At 35.7% G+C, this 24,486-nt stretch overlaps 1 protein-coding gene, 1 non-coding gene and 1 pseudogene across 5 annotated transcripts in view; all 3 read left to right on the top strand.

Moving 5' to 3' along the window:
• Nucleotides 1–23,891, top strand: part of PKN2 (protein kinase N2) — a 157,601-nt gene extending 133,710 nt beyond the window's left edge. For all 4 annotated transcript variants that reach the window (XM_055116457.2, XM_003808386.5, XM_008960474.4 and 1 more), the window contains 7 exons: nt 1,602–1,778; nt 9,950–10,012; nt 12,311–12,387; nt 16,505–16,647; nt 20,761–20,868; nt 21,094–21,174; nt 21,262–23,891. In XM_055116457.2, the coding sequence (XP_054972432.2) occupies nt 1,602–1,778; nt 9,950–10,012; nt 12,311–12,387; nt 16,505–16,647; nt 20,761–20,868; nt 21,094–21,174; nt 21,262–21,465 (853 nt within the window). In that variant the 3' untranslated portion in view covers nt 21,466–23,891. The remainder of the gene's footprint in view (nt 1–1,601; nt 1,779–9,949; nt 10,013–12,310; nt 12,388–16,504; nt 16,648–20,760; nt 20,869–21,093; nt 21,175–21,261) is intronic.
• LOC112438274 (U6 spliceosomal RNA) lies at nt 4,825–4,931 on the top strand. Its single transcript, XR_003026729.1, has one exon. It is a non-coding gene; the product is annotated as a U6 spliceosomal RNA (small nuclear RNA).
• LOC134729611 (elongin-C-like) lies at nt 16,674–17,449 on the top strand (annotated as a pseudogene).
• Nucleotides 23,892–24,486: the final 595 nt, after the last annotated feature.

Below are 24,486 nucleotides of genomic sequence, written 5' to 3'. Positions count from 1 at the left end.
GTTTTGGTAGACAGAAGTTATTTGGGAATAAGGAGAGAAGAGTGATGACAATTTAGAGGGAAATGTTCTGGACAGGATGAATAAGGCTTAAAGTTTTAAATAAAGTTGGATTGTTGCATGGACTTTTAGGGACAATACACAGTTTAGATAATGTGGGACAAGTTGAAGATTCGTATGTAATAGCTTTTTTGTGTGCTATAAAATGCATAAAATTAAAATTATTTTGACAATTTGGATCTATAAAAGGGCCTTGCTTCTTTATCTCGCTGTCCTAAGACATCTGTGCAGATACCTCATCATTATTGTAATTCAGATAATTCCTGTGAATGGCATTGAAATCATTTCAAGGGGTAGTCCAGTCAGTGGGTCTCAAATGTTTTATACCACTTATATGTTCCACCCAGTTCTAACCTAACACCTGTTCAGTTGAGAACAGTTGTTTCATTCATAAATTCACGCATAATGAATTAGTGAGTCACCCATAAATAAAAACTATGGACAGGGGCTGGTATGGTGGTTCATACCTGTAATCTCAGTACTTTGGGAGGCCAAGGCAGGAGGATTGCTTGAGACCAGAAGTTCAAGACAAGCCTGGGCAACATAGTGAGACCCTGTTCCTATCAAAAAAATAAAAGCCAGGCATGGTAGTATGTTCCTGTAGTACCAGCTACTCAGGAAGCTGAGGCAGGAGGTTCACTTGAGCCTAGGAGTTCAAGGTTACAGGGAGCCATGATCATATCACTGCACTCCAGCTCCTGAAAGACAGAGCAAGATCCTGTCTCAAAAAAACACACAACTATAGACAATGAAGAGAACATATTTGTCATCTACTTAAGCCCAAAACATCTTTGTTTTGTCTTATTTCATCTGATTATTTTATCTACATTTAGCCAAAATTCAGATTGGCTTAATAAAGCAGATGTTTTAGAATACATCTTACCGATCTTGTCTAAAGCAATTTTTAGTACATTATTTTCTAGTAAATTTAAATGACGACAAAAATAAAAACTATTAACTTTTTAATCTTCTATGAGTTTATTTATAATAGTGCCTTAATCTGTAGTAACATTTAGAAAGTTTGTCAGGTATCCTCTTTATTTTCTAGTCTTTTAAATTAAAATTTTATGCAGCATATCTGTACTGTTCAACTTCATATCAATTTTATATGATAAAAAATTGAATACTATAGCTTGTGAATTATAGATACTGTCCTTGAAATTACCTTCACCACAAACTTTTAAATTTTTCAGAGTACGCTTTAAATTGCTAAATTCTCTGACCAATTCCTGAAGAATTTTCATATTTCACCCTTAATTAAGCCTTTTAAAAAATTAACTGTAACCACTAACCATGTATGTGCTATAGACTATCAATGTGAATGCTATAATCTTTTAAAGTTTCTATTAATATATTTCAACTGAAGTTATTTATTTTAGGTAGGTCAGTTTACATAGCACATATAGCAAAACTAAGACACATGTTAGGATTTTTAAGTTACAGTTAAAATTTTGCTTATTTTTAAGTTTAGTAATTTATAAAGAATGTTATTTCCAACTAGAATTATTTTTAATCTGCTTATTTTTAAATATTTTCTTTTACAGCCTGATGTGTGAAAAAAGAATTTTTGAAACTGTGAATAGTGTAAGGCATCCCTTTTTGGTGAACCTTTTTGCATGTTTCCAAACCAAAGAGCATGTTTGCTTTGTAATGGAATATGCTGCCGGTGGGGACCTAATGATGCACATTCATACTGATGTCTTTTCTGAACCAAGAGCTGTGTGAGTATGCTTTAGACATTTGTCTGAGTTTTTCCATGACTGATTTCATTCTGGGAAGGAAAAGAGATTCTTTGAATTTTAGATTTTTTTCCCTAACAGAAAATAGATCTCTGCAAGAAATACTAGAACTCCTTACTTACTTTTTTGCCATATACTTTTTGTATGTATTCTGTTGTCTGTGTTGAAAATGTCATGGATTACCCAAAACCACAATTGATACTTTAGATAAGCAATTTAGATTCATTTTAGTAAAATTTCTTTTTTTGCTATTAGATTTTCTCACTAGAGAATGCCATCCAGAATTACAGCTTTAAAGACAGATTATACTCAAAATGCACTGTTAAGTTTTTGAAAAGAAAGTACAGAAGAGTCTGTATCATATATTTATATAAAATATTTGTATTTGCCTTTCTAAAGCATAATTTAAAAGAATATCAACTATTTGCGTCCTTGTGCGTAAAATATCTCTGAACAAATGTAAAAGAAACTGGTATGTGTGTTGCCTCCAGACAAAGAGATAAAAAGCAGACTTTTCATTGTAAACTCTTTTTGTAGTTTTTGAATTCAAGGTTTGGCTTATTCAAATAAATAAGAATAATAGTAAACACTTGAAATTATATATGCATGTGTGTATATTTTCCCTGTTAGTATCTTAATTTTATAGCTGTTAAATGGTGGAGCTAGGATTTGAACCTAGGAAAGTGATATTAATACCTACACCCTGCATGCTGGTGTTTACCAAATTTGTGTTTCCAGCCCCGTCCTCTTACCTAAACTTCCAACTCTAATAATATTCAGTGGTCAGCTAGTTTTCCATTTGTGTGGCTAAATATCTTATTTAACAACTTAAACTGAACTGATTTTTTCCATTTTTCTACCTACCTCATCTACTACTCCCCAGGCCTGCTACTCTTAGTCTTCCCTATTTTATTAAACAGCAATACCAGGTTCAAGCCAGAACACAAAAAGTCATTCTTGATGCTCTTTTTCCTTTAACTTCAACACTCAAACTATTAGCAAGTCCAGTCAACTCCACCTGTAGAATATATCCCAAATCATAGGAAGCATAAACCCAGTAGTAAATCTCTATTGTATTTACTCTTTAGTTTTCATTCCACATCTATAATCTGATGAAATAGCAACTGACATTTGTGTTGTACTTTCTCTTTGATTCCTCCATTTGATTCTTGTCATAACCATTAGAGGTATTTAGAGCAGAGAGTTGTAATACTGTCATAACCTTCAAGTTTCAGATGAGGGAAATAGGGGTTAATTCTAATGGGTACTGAAGCATTTTAAAAGGAGGGAAAATCCAGAAAGTAGTAGAAGGCTACGAATAATTCATTCCCTCAATATTTAAGGCAGAGCATTACAATTATGCCTAACCTTATGCTGCCATGGGAATTTGTTTGGTTTTATCTTTTATGCTTGTTTTTGTTTTTAAAATAATACATAAATGTAGTTTGCCTTAAGAAACTGTTATTTTTGCTGAGAATATAAATTATATACGAATAAAACCATAAAGTCCAGTGAAAATACAAGAATACAATGCTGCATTACAGAACTCCAAATCTGAAAGTACCTCCCTTTATCATTCAGTTCTCAGATCAAAGGTCATTTCTTTAAAGGTAATTTTCTGAGTTCCCTAGCTAAAATATCACATCACTAACCAATTCAGTTCACTCTATTTTCTGTATTATCTTTTTCATATCATTTTATTTCTACATGAAATCATCTGATTTATTTTTAAAATTTTTATTGTCTATCTTATTTCACTTAAAAGAGAGGAGCAAGAACCATATCTGTCCTGTTTATTAGTGAAACACCTAAAAGAATACCTGGAACATATTAGGCAATCAGTGAATTTTTATTGATTGAAACCATAGAATCAAAATAGCTTGATTTCTAGCTTTGTTGTTTCATAGTCTAACTTTAGACAAATTATGTTTTCTGAGCTTCATTATCTGCTCTGTAAAATACCTTAAGGCTTGATTGAAGATTAAATAAGCTAATAAATGAAAATAACTGACACAATACCGGACAAACAGGAGCATTCAATAAAATATGTATTTTAGATGGTATACGCAATTAATCAAGGCAGTCTGTTTACAAAGAAAGAAATCAGCAGGGAGCGGTGGCTCCATGCCTATAATCCCAGCACTTTGGGAGGCAGAGGCAGGCAGATCACTTAGGCTCAGGAGTTCTAGACCAGCCTGGCCAACATGGTGAAACCCTGTCTATACTAAAAATACTAAAATTAGCTGGGCATGGTGGCAGGCGCCTGTAATCCTAGCTATTTGGGAAGCTGAGGCAGGAGAACCACTTGAACCCCAGAGGCAGAGGTTGCAGTGAGCCAAGATCACGTCACTGCACTCCACCCTGGGCGACAGAGTGAGACCCCCCCAAATTAAAAAAAAAGAGAGAAATCAAGGTATTTTTATAATTATTACAGTATTGTTTTGCCACAAAAATAAGTTTGCTAAGAAAATTATGTTTAACTATCTTAAGCAATTTTGTTTGTTTGTTTGTTTTGAGACAGAGTCTTGCTCCGTCTCCCAGGCTGGAGTGCAGTGGCACCATCTTGGCTCACTACAACCTCTGCCACACAGGTTCAAGAGATTATCCTGCCTCAGCCTCCCAAATAGCTGGGACTACAGGCGCGTGCCACCATGCCTGGCTAATTTTTGTATTTTTAGTAGAGACGGGGTTTCACTATATTGGCCAGGCTGGTCTCAAACTCCTGACCTCAGGTGATCTGCCTGCCTCAGCTTCCCAGAGTGCTGGGATTACAGGCATGAGCCACCACGCCTGGCCATCTTAAGCAATTTTAAGCTCACGTTTATTTTAATAAACTTCAGTAGATCCTTAAAACTTCTGGTAAGTTGTTTAATTTTTAATGTATAATTAAGTAAGTATTTCTAAGTAGTTGCATTTTATTTTTGTTTTTTATTTCTGTGTTGAGAAGTCTAAGCCCTGATGAAACTGCCTGGTGGACCCTGACCACCACCCCTGCAGCACAAGCCCCGCGTTTAAAAATTATAGACCCGTGCTCACTTCAGCAGCACATACACTAAAATTGGAACCTTATAGAGAAGATTAGCATGGCCCCTGTGCGAGGATGACACACAAATTCGTGAAGCATTCCATATTTTTCTGAAATTGAGGCAGTAATTAATAGCCTACCAACCAAAAAAAGCCCAGGACCAGATGGATTCACAGCCAAATTCTACCACAGGTACAAAGAGGAGCTGGTACCATTCCTTCTGAAACTATTCCAAACAATAGAAAAAGAGGGGCTCCTCTCTAACTCACTTTATGAGGCCAGCATCATCCTGATACCAAAACCTGGCAAAGACACAACAAAAAAAGAAAATTTCAGGCCAATATCCCTGATGAACATCGATGCAAAAATCTTCAGTAAAACACTGGCAAACCAAATCCAGCAGCACATCAAAAAGCTTATCCACCACGATCAAGTCGGCTTCATCCCTGGGATGCAAGGCTGGTTCAACACACACAAATCAATAAACGTAATCCATCACATAAACAGAACCAATGACAAAAACTACATGATTATCTCAATAGATGCAAAAAAGGCCTTCGACAGGCAGAGGTGGCAGTGAGCGGAGATCACGCCACTGCACTCCAGCCTGGCGACAGAGCAAGACTCTGTCTCAAAAAAAAAAAAAAAAAAGGCCAGGTGAGGTGGCTCATGCCTGTAATCCCAGCACTTTAGGAGGCCGAGGTGGTTGGAGCACCAGGTCAGGATATCGAGACCAGCCTGGCCAACATGGTGAAACCCCATCTCTACTAAAAACACAAAAAAATTAGCTGGGTGTGGCGGTGCAGGCCTGTAGTCTCGGCTGCTCAGGAGGCAGGAGGCAGGAGAATCGCTTGAACCCTGGAGGCAGAGGTTGCAGTAAGCCGAGATCACGCCACAGCACTCCAGTCTGGGCGACAAAGCGAGACTCCGTCTCAAAAAAAAAAAAGAAAAGGCCTTCAATAAAATTCAACACCGCTTCATGCTAAAAACTCAATAAACTAGGTGTTGATGGGACGTATCTCAAAATAATAAGAGCTATTTATGACAAACCCACAGCCAATATTCAACATAGTATTGGAAGTTCTGGCCAGGGCAATCAGGCAAGAGAAAGAAAGAAAGTTTATTAAAATAGGAAGAAAGGAAGTCAAGTTGTCTCTGTTTGGAGATGACATGATTATATATTTAGAAAACCCCATCATCTCAGCGCAAAATCTCCTTAAGCTGATAAGCAACTTCAGCAAAGTCTCAGGATACAAATCAATGTGCAAAAATCACAAGCATAATACACTGATAATAGAGAACTGAATCATGAATTAACTCCCATTCACAGTTGCTACAAAGAGAATAAAATACCTAGGAATACAGCTTACAAGGGATGTGAAGGACCTCTTCAAGGAGAACTGCAAATCACTGCCCAAGGAAATAAGAGAGGACACAAACAAATGGAAAAACATTCCATGCTCATGGATAGGAAGAATCAATATCGTGAAAATGGCCATACTGTCCAAAGTAATTTATAGATTCAATGCTATCCCCATTAAGCTACCATTGACTTTCTTCACAGAATTAGAAAAAACTGCTTTAGGCTGGGTGTGGTGGCTCATGCCTGTAATCCCAGCACTTTGGGAGGTTGAGGCGGGTGGATCATTTGAGGTCAGGAGTTTGAGACTAGCCTGGCCAACATGGTGAAACCCCGTCTCTACTAAAAATACAAAAATTAGATAGGCATGGTGGTACACGCCTGTAATCCCAGCTGCTCGGGAGACTGAGTCAGGAGAATTGCTTGAACCTGGGAGGTGGAGGTTGCACTAAGCAAAGATTGTGCCACTGCACTCCAGCCTGGGCAACAGAGTGAGACTCCGTCTCAAAAAAAAAAAAAGAAAAAGAAGAAACTACTTTAAATTTCACATGGAACCAAAAGAGCCCGTATAGCCAAGACAATGCTAAGCAAAAAGAGCAAATTTGGAGGCATCACGCTACCTGATTTCAAACTATACTACAAGACTGCAGCAACCAAAACACCATGGTACTGGTACCAAAACATGTATATAGACCAATGGAACAGAACAGAGGCCTCAGAAATAATGCCACACATCTACAACCATCTCATCTTTTGGGAAACCTGACAAAAACAAGTAATGGGGAAAGGATTCCCTATTTAATAAATGGTGTTGGGAAAACTGGCTAGCCATATGCGGGGAACTGAAACTGAACCACTTCCTTACACCTTATATAAAAGTTAACTCAAGATGGATTAAAGACTTGAACATAAGACTCAAAACCATAAAAACCCTAGAAGAAAACCTAGGCAGTACCATTCAGGACATAGGCATGGGCAAAGACTTCATGACTAAAACACCAAAAGCAGTGGCAACCAAAGCCAAAATTAACAAATGGGATCTGATTAAAGAGCTTCTGCACAGCAAAAGAAACTGTCGTCAGAGTGAACAGGCAACCTACAGAATGGGAGAAGATTTTTGCAATCTGTCCATCTGACAAAGGGCTAATATCCAGAATCTACAAGGAACTTAAACAAATTTATAAGAAAAAAAACAGCCCCATCAAAAAGTAGGTGAAGGATATGAACAGACACTTCTCAAGACATTTATCCAAAAAACATATGAAAAAAAGCTCATCATCACTGGTCATTAGAGAAATGCAAATCAAAACTACAATGAGATACCATCTCATGCCAGTTAGAATGGCGATCATTAAAAAGTCAGGAAACAACAGATGCTGGAGAGGATGTGGAGAAATAGGAATGTTTTTACACTGTTGGTCGGAGTGTAAATTAGTTCAGCCATTGTGGAAGACAGTGCGGTGATTCCTCAAGGATCTAGAACTAGAAATATTATTTGACCCAGCCATCCCATTACTGGGTATATACCCAAAGGATTATAAATTCTGTAAAGACACATGCACATGTATGTTTATTGGAGCACTGTTCACAATAGCAAAGACTTGGAACCAACCCAAAGGCCCATCAATGATAGACTGCATAAAGAAAATGTGGCACATATACACCATGAAATACTATGCAGCCATAAAAAATGATGAGTTCATGTCCTTTGCAGGACATGGTTGAAGCTGGAAACCATCATTCTTAGCAAACAAACACAGAAACAGAAAACCAAACACTGAATGTTCTCACTCATAAGTGGGAGTTGAACAATGAGAACACCTGGACACAGGGAGGGGAACATCACACACCGGGGGTCGGGGGCTAGGGGAGGGATAGCATTAGGAGAAATACCTAATGTAGATGACGGGTTGATGGGTGCAGCAAATCACCATGGCACGTGAATACCTATGTAACAAACCTGCACATTCTGCACATGTATCCCAGAACTTAAAAGTATAATTTAAAAGTAAATAAATCAAACAAAATAAATCTTTTCAGAAACCAAAATATATATATATATAAATAAATAGAAAAAAATAAAAATGCCAGGCACCATGGCTCACGCCTGTAATCCCAGCACTTTGGGAGGCCGAGGCGGGCAGATCACCTGAGGTCGGAAGTTCGAGACCAGCCTGACCACATGGAGAAACCCCGTCTCCACTAAAAATACAAAATTAGCCAGGCGTGGTGGCGCATGCCTATAATCCCAGCTACTCAGGAGGCTGAGGCAAGAAAATCACTTGAACTCGGGAGGTGGGGGTTGTGGTGAGCTGAGATTGCGCAATTGCACTCCAGCTTGGGCAACAAGAGCAAAACTCCATCTCAAAAAAAATAAATAAAATAAATAAGTAAAAATTATTGACCCATTTTTAATAAAAATAGGTAAATATAAAACATAGCTATATTATCTACATGTGAATGTAAATATATTCTGAAAGTTTGGAATAACGTTAAAGTGACAAGAATTGTTATCTGTATGAACGGCAGTGGAATGAGGTGAGATGGAGATAGATGGATTAAATAGTGTACTTTGGAGAAGCATATTACGTTTTATAGAGAAAATATTCATGTTATTACTTTTATAATTAAAAACTAATTATCCTAAGGGTCTGTTCATAGGCTATTCTACACTGAAGACATTTGCATTTTTAAATCTATTTATTTCCTCCTTGTTCAATAAGCCTATCATGTATATTAGGCATTATGCTAATGCATTTAGGATAAAAATTGAAAAAGTCAAACATGGTCCTGCGCCTCAAGAATTATTCTCTCTCGACCCAGGTTTTTTGAGATCCAAACCTGCATACCCAGCTTTTACATATCATCACCTGCCCCACAGACAAAGTCAACCTGTCAAATGCCAAACTTAGTTTTGTCACACAACCTTGGCTACCTCTATGTTTCTTTATCTGTTCATTCTAAGATGGAAACCTTGAAAGTTACCTTTAGTTCTTCCCACTTCCTTATCCTGTAATGGGATACCACCTTCTGTCATGCTAATTTTTAAGTTTTTGTGAATCTGTCTCTCTGTTGCCACTACAGTGGATGTTCTCATGATCTTTTCATCTATACTATGATAAAAGCCTTATCTGTTCTTTTTTCCTCTGGATCTCTACCTACTTCTCCATCCTTCGCATTGCTACCAGAAAACTTTTAACATAAATGCCATCATTCTCCTCTGATTAAAATGGTTTGATTCTCTGTCACTAAGAGAAAAAATTTCAGTATCCATAATATGACATTCAAGGTCCTTCGCCCAGGATATCTTTTCAGCCTAATCTCCTACTTCGTCCCCAGATACACCCATCCTTTACTTCAGCCACACCAAACTTACTTGTTATCAAACATGTTACGCCTTTTGCACCTCTATTTCTTTTTTCTCTCAGGTAAGTACTTTATTATTCCCCTACAAAACTTCTGCCTGTCACACTGTCCTTTGTCCTTATGTTATATTGTAATTCCTCCTGCAGAACCAGATCAAATGTCCCCTCTGAGGTTCTCAGTGACTCCACTAGGCAAAGTTAATGGCTTCCATTGTCAAGACTGTACTTTTCTCATTTTTAAATTTTACCCCTAATATCTAGCACAATGTGATACATAGTAGGGACTAAATAAATATTTGTGAAATAAATTAATGATAGGTCTGCTTTGAAGTATAAACATATAAGCTGGGATTCAAGAGCAATAAAATTTATTAAACTCCTGTTGATTTAATTCTTCAAACAGATTTTATGCTGCTTGTGTAGTTCTTGGGTTGCAGTATTTACATGAACACAAAATTGTTTATAGGTAAGTTAATTTTTAATTTTTTCTAATGGCTTGCTTTGGTTTGATTTAGAATTAAAGATAGTATTTTGTTTTTCTTAAACATTTTATGTTTAACCAGTTTCTTAGTTTTCTCCTTCACCTGTAAGTCAAACCCCAATTTTGAAAGACATGTGGTTAGCACTATGATTATATGATGAACTTTTTGTTTCCTAGTCCATAGCACATTTTCTAATTAAAATAGTCAAATTATGAGTTGGTCTATGATAGTGCATTTCTCAACAATATTCATCCTAGTGAATATTTTGCATTCAAACGACTCATTGCAGAAAACCTCTATAGACCAATACTACTAAAAACGTGTCCATGATGAGACAAGTAGCTTGTGTTAGAGTGTAAAACATCACACTGCTTCCCTCATTAAGAAGCCTTATTGTCAACTGAACTAAATAGTGTATTGGTGATGTAGCTGATCTCTGTAATTCGTGGCCCAGCAGCTAGTTTGTGAACCACACTTTGACTAACACTCACTGCCCAGGACCAAGCAGATTATGAGAAGGCTAGTCAGAATTAGAAGACTATAAACATTGGATTATTTAAGCTTTTTTTTTTTTTTTGAGACGGAGTTTTGCTCTTGTCACCCAAGCTGGAGTGCAATGCACAATCTCGGCTCATGGCAACCTCTGCCTCCTGGGTTCAAGCGATTCTCCTGCCTCAGCCTCCTGAGTACATGGAATTACAGGTGCCCGCCACCATGCCCAGCTAATTTTTGTATTTTTAGTATAGATGGAGTTTCACCATGTTGGCCAGGCTGGTCTTAAAACTCCTGACCTCAGGTGACTACCCGCCTCGGCCTCCCAAAGTGCTGGGATTACAGTTGTGAGCCACCATGCCCAGCCGGTAAGGTTCTAATGATGTTTTCATGATAAGGTTGTTTTACCTAACGGATAAAATGTTTCCTGGGCACAGTGGCTCATGCCTGTAACTCCAGCATTTGGGGAGGCCAAGGTGGGAGGATTGCTTCAGTCTAGGAGTTTGAGACCACCTGGGCAACATAGTGATATTCTGTCTCTACAAAAAAATAACAAAAATCAGCCAGGAGTGATGACATCTGCCTGTGTCCCAGCTACTAAGGAGGCTGAGGTGGGGGAATTCCTTGAGCCTGGGAGGTCAAGGCTGCAGTGAGCTGTGATTATGCCACTGCACTCCACTTAGACAACAGAGTGAGTACCTTGTCTCACAAAAATAAAAAATAAATTGAAAAAAATGGATAAAATATTGTCAGTTTGCCTAATTTGTAAACAATTAGTATGGATGGATAGCTTTCTCTTATTCTTTCAGAAGATGAAACCTGCCCTCTGATGCCTTATTAATACTGTTAACTTTACAATTCTTTCTTATGGATGGTATATAAGCAAACTTTAAAACTGGATTAAGTTGGCCAGGTGCAGTGGCTCACACCTGTAATCCCAGCACTTTTGGAGGCCGAGGCAGGTGGATCACCTGAGGTCAGGAGTTCAAGACCAGCCTGGCCAACATGGTGAAAACCCATCTCTACTGTAAATAAAAGAAAATTAGCCAGGCTTGGTGGTGGGCACCTATAGTCCCAGCTACTTGGGAGGCTGAGGCACGAGAATTGCTTGAACCTGGAAAGTGGATGTTGCAGTGAGCCAAGATCACACCAGTGCTCTCCAGCCTGGGTGACAGAGTGAGACTCTGTCTTAAAAAAAAAAAAAAAAAAAATGCTGGGTGTGGTGGCCTATGCCTGTAATTCCAGCACTTTGGAAGGCTGAGGCCAGCGGATCACGAGGTCAGAAGTTCAAGACCAGCCTGGCCAAAATAGTGAAACTGCCTCTCTAATAAAAATACAAAAGTTAGCCGGGTGTAGTGGCACGCGACTGTAGTCCCAGCTACTCGGGAGGCTGAGGCAGGAGAATCGCTTGTACCCGGGAGGCGGAGGTTGCAGTGAGCTGAGACCACGCCATTGCACTCCAGCCTGGGTGACAAAGTGAGACTCTGTCTCAAAAAAAAAAAAAAAAAAGAATTAAATTAGATTATCACAAATAACAAATTAAATACATTTTTCCTTTTTTATGTAACAGGAGAAGAATTTCTCATGAGCTACCTTATATAGAGCAATAAACTTACCAAAAGGAAGAAAACTGAATGTTTGTGTTATAGTATTTAAATCTCAAATCATAACTTGGAAATCCCATTTTTAATAAAGAGAAAACACAGTTCCAATTGCAATTATTTTTTTAACTGTATAACCTACTGATTTCTTTGATTTTTTTTTATGCTGTATCTTTTTATCCTGAACAGAGATTTGAAATTGGATAACTTATTGCTAGATACAGAGGGCTTTGTGAAAATTGCTGATTTTGGTCTTTGCAAAGAAGGTAATTGAATGTTTTTAAGTTTCTTTTCTGATTCAAAATTACTGTTTCTTTGTGCATCAGTAGTTTTCAAGTTTGTCTATGGAAAACAAACTGTACTTTTAACTTTATTCTTCATTAAGACATTGTAGATATAATGAAAACATTGCTTATATAACCTAATTATCACATTAAGAATTTGTTCTCTGAATACAAATAAGGTTAGATGTATAGAAATCATAGTAAGCTTCTCTGTGTGATTAATAATTTTGTCACTACTTTAAGGAAGTATTGATTAAGCACCAAAATCGTTTATTCTGGTGAGACTGTACACAGTGAATTTCATAGGCCTGATAATTTCCTTCCAGCTGCTTAAAGTTGAAACATTTAAAAATAGAAAATAAGTAGAGATAGGTATCTCATGTATGTTTTTTGTATATTCAAAAGTAAATAAGTAAATTGGGGAAATTTGAATCAGAGGTAACATAAGAAAGGATAAAGATCATGGGCGTAGGCACCAAACAGTTCTAGGTTTGAATCGTGGCTTTGCCACTATTTGCTGTTTGTCTTTGGAAAACTTAGTTTTAACCTCTTTGAGTCTTATTTCCCCAATTATAAAAAAATGGACATAGTTCTTTCTGTTTACTAGTACTAACATTGTCTATCTCCCTCTGCACTGGTGGCTTCTGTTTGCTATTTAGCTTTGTTTCCATAGTGCATAACACAGTGCATGGTACGTCTTAAGTATTCAGTAAGTGTTTGATTAATAAGTAGTTGGATGAATAAATGAATGAACTCTGTAGATATATGCCCATCACATACCCACTGACCTAATTGCTGAATCAAGTAAGTTTTTTCTTGACTGGGCTTCTTTTTATTGGACACTGTTGCTCTAAATGCTTTTGTTTCTCAGCATCTCTCCTTAGCCGGCTGCTCTTCACTGCAATTTTTTGACTAGCAGCTATATCCTAATGACTCCCAAATCTATTATTTCCTTTCCTATGGATTCCAAAGATATATATTCAACTGTCTACTAGACAGCTCTGCCTGAATAGTGAAGAGACACCTCAAACACTACCCAAACAAAAATCATTTATTTTCCGCAGATAGTCTGGGTGTTGATATCACAATCCCCTCAGCCTTCAATCTGAAAGTAAGGAATTATCTTGCATTCTATCCTGTTCTCTACTTTCCGTATGTAGTTATTCACAAAATTCTACTGCCACTTAACCTCCTGAATATTTCTGAAATCTATCATTTCCAGTCAGCTCCTGCCACCCATTATCTTGTTTTGACAAGACAGGTATAATAATCTCCTAATTGTTCCTATTTCTCGTCTTTTTCTATCCCAAATCAACCTGCCATGTAATTGCTGAATTGCTTAAGGAGTCCATATAAATACACATCGGACCATGGCACACACCTGCTGAAAACTCTTCAGTGGCTAGGATAAGGTGACATACAGTGCCGTTACTGATCTGCCTGCCTTCCTCTCCGGCCACATCTCTTGCTGCTCTCTGTTTAGTACTTTTTGCTGCAGCAACAATGAACTGCTTATAGTCTATGTCCCTCTAGCACTGTCACCCATCCCAACTCTATTTGCTGACTAACATCTGCTCATCCTTGTCATTCAACTCAAGTGTAACCTCTACAGGCAAGTTACCAGAGATTCCCTTTTACTACCCCAACTCCCAAGTCTGCTTTAGGAGCCCTTCTTCACTATTCTACATTATCTTGCTCTTCCCTTGTTGTTATAAAATTATCAATAAATATCCATTTTCCTCCAGTCTCCTGTAAGCCCCTTAAAGACTGTGTCTTACTCTCGTTTTTATGTTCCCGCTACTTGACACAGGTGCCTAGAACATAAAAGGTGCGGAAAATATGTGTGTTGAATAACCAGACTTATTAATGCATTATCATAAAAACATGTTTAGTAGATTATATAGCTAACAACTTTTGAGTGCTTACCGTGTGCCAAGAATTTTGCCAAATGCTTCATATGCATATCTCCTGTAATTTATAACAATCGTATGAAGGTAGATAGTTTTTTTGGAGGAAATGTTTTATTTTTTATTTTATTTTTATTTATATAAATTTATAGGGTAGAAGTGCAATTTTGTTACATGCATAAATTGCATAGTGGTGAAATCAAGGCTTTTAGGATATTCGTCACCCAAATAACCTACATTGTACCTATTAAGTAATTTCTCATTATCCACCCCCCTTCCACCTCCTCACCCTTCTGAGTCTTCCTTGTCTTATCATTCCACACTGGTAGATGGTATTATTAACTCTCATATACAGATGAAGAAACCTAGAATTTGATGTTAGACAACTTTCCCAACCTCCCACAGTTAACAAATGACAGAACTGGAACTTAAACCAGGTATTTATTAATCTAGAGCCTGATATTAACCACTTCCATGGAGTTTTACCAGTCTACAAGAAACATAAGTTATATTTCTTCGTTAATTAACTTTTTCCTAGTTTTCTCCAAGTTACTAAAAGGCTGGTGCAGAACTTATATAGATATTAATACTATATCACTGTTTTTTTAAATAATATTTTATTGAAGAAAATAAAAATCATTATGATAGTGTTAAAGAAATTTTGCCAAAAAAAAATTTCTCCACTCCAGTGTGCTGATGTATCTAATTGTGCCCTTCAGGTCTTGGTTCATAGACACACATTCATTTCTATTTTATAGTCACTATATATGCATACCTAATTATTCTTAATTTAGGATTGAGAGCTTTTCTTTAAAATTCTTAAAAAGATGACACTTATGACAAGTTTTTAACACTTTGGAATACATAGAGATAATATCTTCAATATGTAGACTATATATTTGATTAACATATTAATAAATTATGAGGAACATATATTTAAAAACTAGTTAGCCAAAATGTTAATACAGGCTGAGTATCTCTTATCCAAAATGCTTAGAATGAGAAATGTTTTGAATTTCAGATTTATTTGGATTTTGGAATATTTGCATATATAAATAATGACATATCTTGAGGCCAAGACCCAAGTCTAAACACAAAATTTATATATGTTTCATATATACCTTATACATAGCCTGAAGGTAAATTTATATAATATTTTTAATAATTTTGTGCATGAAACTAATCTTGTGTTAAGTACTTGTGGAATTCTCTATGGCATCATGTTGGTGCCCAAAAAGTTTCAGATTTTGAAGCATTTTAGATTTTGGATTTTTGGATTAGGGATGTTCAACCTGTACTCTCCCTTCCCTCCCCTTCCCTTCCCTCCCCTTCCCTTCCCTTCCCTCCCCTCCCCTCCCCTCCCCTCCCGTCCCCTCCCGTCCCCTCCTCTCTCTCTATATATGTAATATATATTGAGATATATATATGTTTTTTGTTTGTTTGTTTTTTGAGACAGAGTTTTGCTCTTGTCACCCAGGCTGGAGTGCAATGGCACAATCTCAGCTCACTGCAGCCTCCGTCTCCCAGGTTCAAGCAGTTCTCCTGCCTCAACCTCCCGAGTAGCTGAGATTACAGGCGGGAGCCACCATGCCCGGCTAATTTTTGTTTTTGTTTTTTTTGTAGAGACGGGTTTCATCATGTTGGCCAGGCTGGTCTTGAACTCCTGACCTCAGGTGATCCACCCGCCTCGGCCTCCCAAAGTGCCGTGATTACAAGCATGAGCCACTGCACACGGCCCTATCTCTCTGTATTATATGACACATTTGGTCAGCTTCTGATTATCCAAGGGTTTGCTTTTTGGTATTTTTGAAACATTTTTTTTAGAATGTTGATTTTATAATGAAGTAAATAAACTTATTTAAGATTGAATTGGAAAGATAATGGAACTTCACAATCAGTTCATTTTGTTATAATTTCTTAGCTCCCTTGTAATGACAAGAAGAAAAAGTAACTGAAAGGAAACATGGATATCTTATTTCTATTTACCCATTAATTAGACAGTATAGTTGCTATTGCAGTTTTTGCTATACCAGTCCTTACTGTTTTCTTGAAATGTCTTAGATATGTCTGAATTTGTTCACCATGCACAAATGTGCAACTTTAATTTTGCCTCCCAAAGATAGCTTTGATTTTTTTTTTTATGCTAGATTTGTTTTCTTTGCTAACAAATGTTTACATTTTATCTTTTCCAGGAATGGGATATGGAGATAGAACAAGCACATTTTGTGGCACTCCTGAATTTCTTGCCCCAGAAGTATTAACAGAAACTTCTTATACAAGGGCTGTAGATTGGTGGGGCCTTGGCGTGCTTATATATGAAATGCTTGTTGGTGAGGTAAGCAGTGTGAAATAGGTAAGAGAACAGAGGAAGGATGATTGAAATAATAAAGCATGTCATTTATAAAACCACCTAATACTGTCTTCAGTATGAGTGGAATTTAAGTTTTATAAATATTTATAGTATACTAGTAGTCAGCTATCTTTCTATAATACCTTCAATAAAGATTTTTATGTGGTTTGTGGAATGCACTATCAGTGCTTTGAAAATAGTTCCTTGTATTTCAGTATTGTACTTTTATTATGTTTTCTGATTTTAAGACATAGTCATTTTATAGGGAATGGAATAACAGAAAGACTAATAAAAAGAATGTACTCTGTACCTGTAAAGAAAAGCCCACTATAGATTGGTCAGAAATAAATGTTACCTTTGACTTCCTCCAGACTTCCGTCTGAGCAACACACTCTGCATCCTTGCTTCACCAGGAAACTACTGAAGTTCCTGGGGAAGCAAAGTAGAATTTCGTAAGAACAAAATGGATGGAGAGAGGAGAAAACCTATGGTAGCTGTGAAGGCCCTGATGCCATGTATGTCAAATTGATATCATCCGATGGCCATGAATTTACTGTAAAAACAGAACGTACATTAACATCAGCACAATAAAAGCCATGTTGAGTGGCCCAGGTCAATTTGCTGAGAATGAAACCAATGAGGTCAATTTGAGAGAGATACCTTCACATGTGCTATCAAAAGTATTTGCTACACTAACAGCTCCACCGAGATTCCTGAATTCCCAGTTGCACCTGAAGTTGCTATAGAACTGCTGATGGCTGTGAACTTCCTAGATTGTTAAATAAAATATAATTTTAAAAAAATGAAAGAAGTGTTACCTTAAAAAATGGTAGAGTTGAAAAAATTCGCATTTTTTCCTACTGTTTTCTGTAGATTAACTTAAATTTCTGAGGATAATTGAGTTGTACATAGAAATTATTACTATTAGGAAACAGTGAGTTATGTTAAGGCAATAATAGGAGACTAATAATTTATTATGTTATAAATTGTTAGAAATGTTGAATTGGGGTGAAATTGGGAAAGAGTAAATCTTTTAATAAGTAATTGAAGATTACTTGAAGGGACTTGAACTGGAGATGCAAGAAAAATTATTTTAAGGGATTGGTTCATTATTCTGCAGTTTCCCCATGCCAGCAACCTCCCTTGTACACTTGTAAGTTTGAAGAAGTTAGTGCTGAATGAACAAATTATCAAATTGAATATCAGAAATTTCTAAAGTTTTGTTCTATGCTTGTCATTTATTGGCATTTACCCCAAACAAATGGTTTTAGTTTCGCCGGATGGATAGCCCCTTTTGGTATGTCAATTTGAAGTGGATTCCTTGGAAAAGGAGGAGAAGTATGACTAATTAAAATTTATCATGTGCTAAGCACTGTACTGTATGCCTTAAATATTAGTTCATTTAATTTTGCAACAGCCTTTAATAAGCTCAGTACTGATCTTATGCCCATTTTCGGAGGTGTAAATAGAGACACAAAGAGATTAATGACTTGCTTAAAGTCACACAGCTCTCATATGGTGGAGCTGGAATTTTAACCTTGTCACTCTGGCTCCAGAACATATCTAAAGCATTATGCTTTGCTGCTCCAGGACAGGATCTTCAATTCATCTAGCCTTGTTTCTGTTCTTTTAAGACTAGTGGTCCAGATCTGAATTTTTCACCTCTATTTAGAAAAGCTGTTGTGCAGTGTTTAGGTTGGAAAGATTTATTTTAGCTCCAGTCCACAGTGGCTTTTACTTTCTGAGAGTGCCAGAAGTTCTCATAAAATAGTTAATCTGCTGTAAGCTCTGGCATACTTGAACTCCTCCCCACCCCCTTCCTTTATTTTAACAGTAACATTTTGGAGGGTTTTTTTGGTTTTGTTTCATGTAATAGTCAAGTAAGTATGAGATTTATGAGATTCAATTATGTGCTTGCTTAAAATTTACTCTCCATATTAGAGATGACGTGCAAAATATGAGTTTATTACAAAATACTGTAGAATTAATCCAGTTGAATCTACTCCCTCCTATTATAAAGCCACTGGAGGGTTTGGCAGAAAACAAGGAAGCTCTTGTTTCATATTTTTTAAAAGAGCTAATTGATTGAGCTCTTAATTACCTAGAAGATAAAAGACAGTGGATCTGGCTATTTCTTCACAGTTGTTTCTTGCAATTTCTTTTTAGTATCTCCACAAGAGGGTAGCTGGGAAAAGAACTAAACTTAAAACTCATCAGTCTACTTCATAATTTTATAGCATTAGTGAAACGCTAGTGATAACTCCTTTTTAACTATGATGAAAGTAAGGTGTGGCTAAAGTTTATGTCAGATTTCTCTATTATTACAAATAATTGTAAACTCGCCGGATATATTATACATGTTCAGATTTGTATACTTCTACTAGTTTTGATTACTGGAAAGACTCCAGGAATAAACAAACATCACAAGTCCCCTTTTTCCTGTCTCAGATGGGAGTGAAGATACCAGAGAGATTGAACAGAATGCTGGACATGGTTTTAGATACTGTCAGTGTTGACATCTGAACAGACTATTGGTTTCCTTTAAATGTGCTTAAAACACATTTGTTAGCTTTCAGTTGTTAGCCCTGTTTGCTTACAGTCTATTTGCAGAAAAAAGATACTACATATTTTAACAAATGTATAGATATTTCTTTGCTGTTCAGACTTGTAGAATGAGTTTTCAAGTAAAAATTGTTCAAGCAGAAGACCAAAGTGCTGTCTTTGTATTATCCATTGAAATTCCCATTGAGAATCCTAGTAAAATAAAATTTTCTCCTGACTTACTGTTTCAGTCCCCAGAAGAAATTAGATTGTCCATGTAGTACATTTGATTTATGTATTTTGAGTGTACTACATTGTCCCACGTAGTATATTTTATTTATGTATTTTGAGTGAGTGAATGAACAAACTAAGGTTTTGGTAACTGTAAGCTTTGAAATTTTCTTAGCTGTGAGCAAGATTAGAAGCTCAGCCTTAAGAAGTTGGATTCTGAATTTATTTTCACAGATTCTTAAAGATTGCTCACTTTCCCTGGATATTGCTTTCTGCTTATTATTCTTTAAAACTTAATTGGAAGCAAGCAGCCAAATCAAATCTAACGAGGCTAAGTAAGCCTATATTTCTTCAATAGCCAGTGAGAAAATAAGGTTCAAGATACTAATTCATTTCAGTGATTTTAAGGAATTAAATGATATTTAGACATTTGTTTCCTGATTTTAAAAATGACTGAGTGATTTTTAAGCCATCTGAAATTCTGAGGCAGGCAGTCACATTTGATAGACATGTTTTTAGCATAGTTGAAAGTTTATCTGTTTGTGAATCAAATTGTCATACTGAATATAATGTAACTACTTTTTTATGTCTCAGGGTCATTATAAAAAATGATTTTAATACTGAGCTTATGGAAATGCCCTAAAACTTTTTGTGTTTAGAACATTAAAAATGCCTGGCAATGTGTGCTTTTTGGGTTCCTTTCAGTCTAATTTTGTTGGCAGCTGCTTCTTAATACAGTCATTATGCTTGCCAATCCATAATTGTGTTTTACCACCATTAATTTACTGTTGACTTTAAAATCCAAAGCACATTTATATCTGATGTATTTCCGCAGATTGCCTTCCTTTATTATAACATTTATTACCATATTAACCTTATCCATTTTCTTCTGTCTTTCCACAAGATTGAGGTTCTTCAGGATTTATCTATTATCTAAATATTCCCTACTGTCTGTTAGACACTAAAAATTGTCTGGCCAAATAGGTGATTGAGTGAATGAAATAAAATGGAATGGAATGGAATGAAATTAAATGAAAAGTCATATCATATATGAGATAGACAAGTTTTTTATAAGGGTCTATAAAATTTAAAGATTTCAGAAAGAGTATATGGTGTATTCCCTCTGTAATAGATACATATCTGTTGTCACTTCTTGTAGTTCTTTTGTTGTTGTTTTGGTAGGCATGGGTTTGTTGTTGTTGTTGTTGTTGTTGTTTTGTCTGTTTTTTCTTTTTCACTGCCTGGATCTGGGTTGTACTTTGAATGGGTGATAAGATTTTACTGCCTTAAAACTTGCTTTAACTTACTCAAAGGTATTTCTTCTAGTCTCCCTTTCCTGGTGATGATGAAGAGGAAGTTTTTGACAGTATTGTAAATGATGAAGTAAGGTATCCAAGGTTCTTATCTACAGAAGCCATTTCTATAATGAGAAGGGTAAGAATTAAAATAAGGATAAGAATTTTTTAAAGACTACTTTAATTTTTTATACTAAAGAAAATTTCCCAGTAGAACTTTAAAAGCTGTTTTTCAGTTCATAAATGTTGCATGGCTTAGACAAAAAAAGACAAAATATATCTAAGTTTTTTAAAGTAATAATCCTTATCAGTGAATTTTATTCTATTGGTTTTATTTTAACTTTTTTATTTTACATTATGCTAGCTGTTAAGAAGAAATCCTGAACGGCGCCTTGGGGCTAGCGAGAAAGATGCAGAGGATGTAAAAAAGCACCCATTTTTCCGGGTAAGTGTGACTATTTAAAATTTTTTATGAAACTAGAGCGATTAGATGTAACAAACTAAACTAGTCATTTTTTATTTTATGATCCAGCTAATTGATTGGAGCGCTCTGATGGACAAAAAAGTAAAGCCACCATTTATACCTACCATAAGAGGACGAGAAGATGTTAGTAATTTTGATGATGAATTTACCTCAGAAGCACCTATTCTGACTCCACCTCGAGAACCAAGGATACTTTCGGAAGAGGAGCAGGAAATGTTCAGAGATTTTGACTACATTGCTGATTGGTGTTAAGTTGCTAGACACTGCGAAACCAAGCTGACTCACAAGAAGACCTCTTAAAAATAGCAACCCTTCATTTGCTCTCTGTGCCACCAATAGCTTCTGAGTTTTTTGTTGTTGTTGTTTTTATTGAAACACGTGAAGATTTGTTTAAAAGTACCATTCTAATACTTCTTCAAAAGTGGCTTCTCATTGTACTTCAGCGTAAATATGAGCACTGGAAACAGTTTCATGGAGTTTAAGTTGAGTGAACATCGGCCATGAAAATCCATCACGAATACTTTTGGATCAATAGTCTATTTTAAAAAAGAAAGAAAAAAACCACTTTTTTATAGTCCCTAGCTTTGCCATATGCCCGCCTTAAGTGGAAGGAAAGTTAATCACTTAACTATGTTTTATAAAAAGAAAAAAAGGGCTTGGAATGCTATTACTGTTCACACAAAGTATGATTCTGTTTGAATAAGGCAAATGCTCCTTTTTTAAAAAAAAAAAAAAGACATTACTGTAATATCAAAAACCGTGGCAGTTTGTATACAACTTGGGGCTTGATTTTTTAAAAAAAAAACAGAATGAATTGATGTCTTATTTTATAAATGTTCTATATTTATTAGGAGAAAACTTTATATTGCCTTTTTTATCAATCATGTAACAGGCTTATAGCTTTCCAACAGAGCTGCTTGCCAAACAATTTTTTTTGTTTATTAAACAGTGCTGAAACAAACAGGATCAGCATTTACTTAAGATGTTAAGAATGAGGACTTTTAATCAGCCGAACCAAGATATTGTTACCTGTATGCATTCCCAAAGTCTAGATGCTCAGTATGTTCAGTCATATCTTCCAGAATCAGTGAACCGATTACCCTTTTTTTGGTATTCACTCTACATCTGCCAACCTAGTTCACCTTGGTTTTGTGTCTGCTGTAGAAGGGAACCATAACTTGGTTAAACCGTAGGGATTATCATTGTATACATGCTGTGAACATGTATATGTGCAAGTTTTAATGTATTCTATGTTGTAGGCTTATTATTTAATTTTACCACTTCATCACTTTTGTACAGTGGCCAAGCAGACACCTCAAACTCCAGCATTTACATTAAGTGCATTTGTACATTTTAGGCCACTGGATCCAGATTTTATATTGGCAGTTATTGAGGGCAAAAGCAATATATTGTAACAGAATGTATAAATATTTTTGATAAAACAGTCTATATTTTATTAAAAAATGAATTATAACACTAAAGCTGTACCTCAAAAGTCTCAAAAATAATTTGATGAAATATTTTATACAACTCTTCAAAGGATCCGTCTGTGGCTTTTTATACTCTTTTAGGGTTGTCTTTTTACAAACCATGACTTTCCACTTGCCTGTAGTTTTTTGTTTGTTTTGGTTTGGTTTGATTTTATATTTTTTTCTCCTAATCTATGACTTTATTGTTTTTTCTTAGTTTAGTAATAGCATCTTTGATCCTGTGCTTAGCATGTTAGGGTCATTATACCTCAGGAATAGCAAGCTGTTAAGTAACCATACTGAATTAACTATTTAATTACAGTGAGCTCATCTCTTAAAAATTGTTCAGGTGTAAATCTTATGAGAAACATGAAAAAGCACACTGATTTATGGAGAGTTGAGCTAAAAACATTTATAAATACTTGCTGGGATGTTTTAGCATCTTTTCATTGTACTCTGAGAACAATTAAAATTGTCCAGAGATCATTTATATTACCTTCCAAATTGTTTATTACCCAAGATCCTTTGGGAGAAAATCTTATAGAATGGGGGAACAATATGTGGTTTAAAGTTATTTTAAAATGCCAGTTAATTTCCTCGGCAAAGGACAATAGAGGAACTTAGCTTAATTGTCTGGCTTTAATTTAAACCGTGTTAATACAACATTAAAATAAAACACTAAATACTTTTGAGGTACAGTCTGCTCACTTTTTTGGTTCTCAAATAGCAAAGAAAGTAATGTCTAAAATAGGCTCTTAGCATTAAAAACTGACAGCATTTTGTAACTACACAGTGTACAGAATTTTTTTAATTGAAGTCAATCACTAAAAAAATTAGAAGGCAGGGTCTATTTACACAATTAAGCTGAAGAAAGCACTAATTTTTTGTAGTTTAAAATATATATATATTTTAGTCAGATTTAAAATTTTAAGCTTTATAGAGTGTAAATATATTTTGCTATTACTGTATGTGTATGTGACTGCTCAAGCACTTTGTAAAGAAATTAGGATATTTTAGAATGGTACACTATGCATTCAAATGAAATGTGCCTTTCACTATGTCATTCTAAGAAAACAAGTGTTTTTTGCAGTCATAAATTATCACAAATGCACAAATTAAAGTCTATATAGATTGAAATTTGTAACTTTGGTTTTAAGTATTCTTTCCTTTTAGAAACTTCCTAATGATTAAAATATACTTTAACTTTTCTGTGTTCAAAATCTCAAAGACTAATTAACTTTAATAAACATTCTTGCAAGTACTTTTTGTCCTAGTGAAGGCTTAAAACCATGAACATTCAGAGCAAACTGTCCACTTCATTGGGAATAATGGGAAAAGTTTGTATTATGCTCCTGTAAGGTCAGTAGCATCTTTTATTTGAAGCATATTTATGGACTGCTTACTGTGTATAGATACTGAGAATAGGAAGTTTTTTTTTTAAAGCAACAAAATGTTGATGAATGAAGAACAGCCTGTTTTAATATTAAGATGCAAGCACCAGTATTGTATGTACTTTTCTCTTGTTTGAGGTTAGCTTATTTTAATTTAGGACCTGGCTTCTCAAAAAGGCAAATGAATAAAACAGAATACTAGTATTTTATAGTAATCTTACTTAAAAATTACAAATGGAATATTTTAGAAATATAAAATGATCCATGCTCTCCCTGTAACACAAATTGAGGACATAATGGAAATTGCAATCATATATTGACTTGGTAAATCTGCTGTACAGATTCAAGTCTAACAAGATTTTTGCAAGTACTGCCAGTATTCCCAAAGCCACTGAAGGAGTAAGTATGAAAAA

Source organism: Pan paniscus, chromosome 1 (genome assembly GCF_029289425.2).
Source record: "Pan paniscus chromosome 1, NHGRI_mPanPan1-v2.0_pri, whole genome shotgun sequence".
Taxonomy (NCBI): domain Eukaryota; kingdom Metazoa; phylum Chordata; class Mammalia; order Primates; family Hominidae; genus Pan; species Pan paniscus.
The sequence above is the reverse complement of the archived record's forward strand: the minus strand, read 5'-3'. Positions and strand labels throughout refer to the sequence as shown.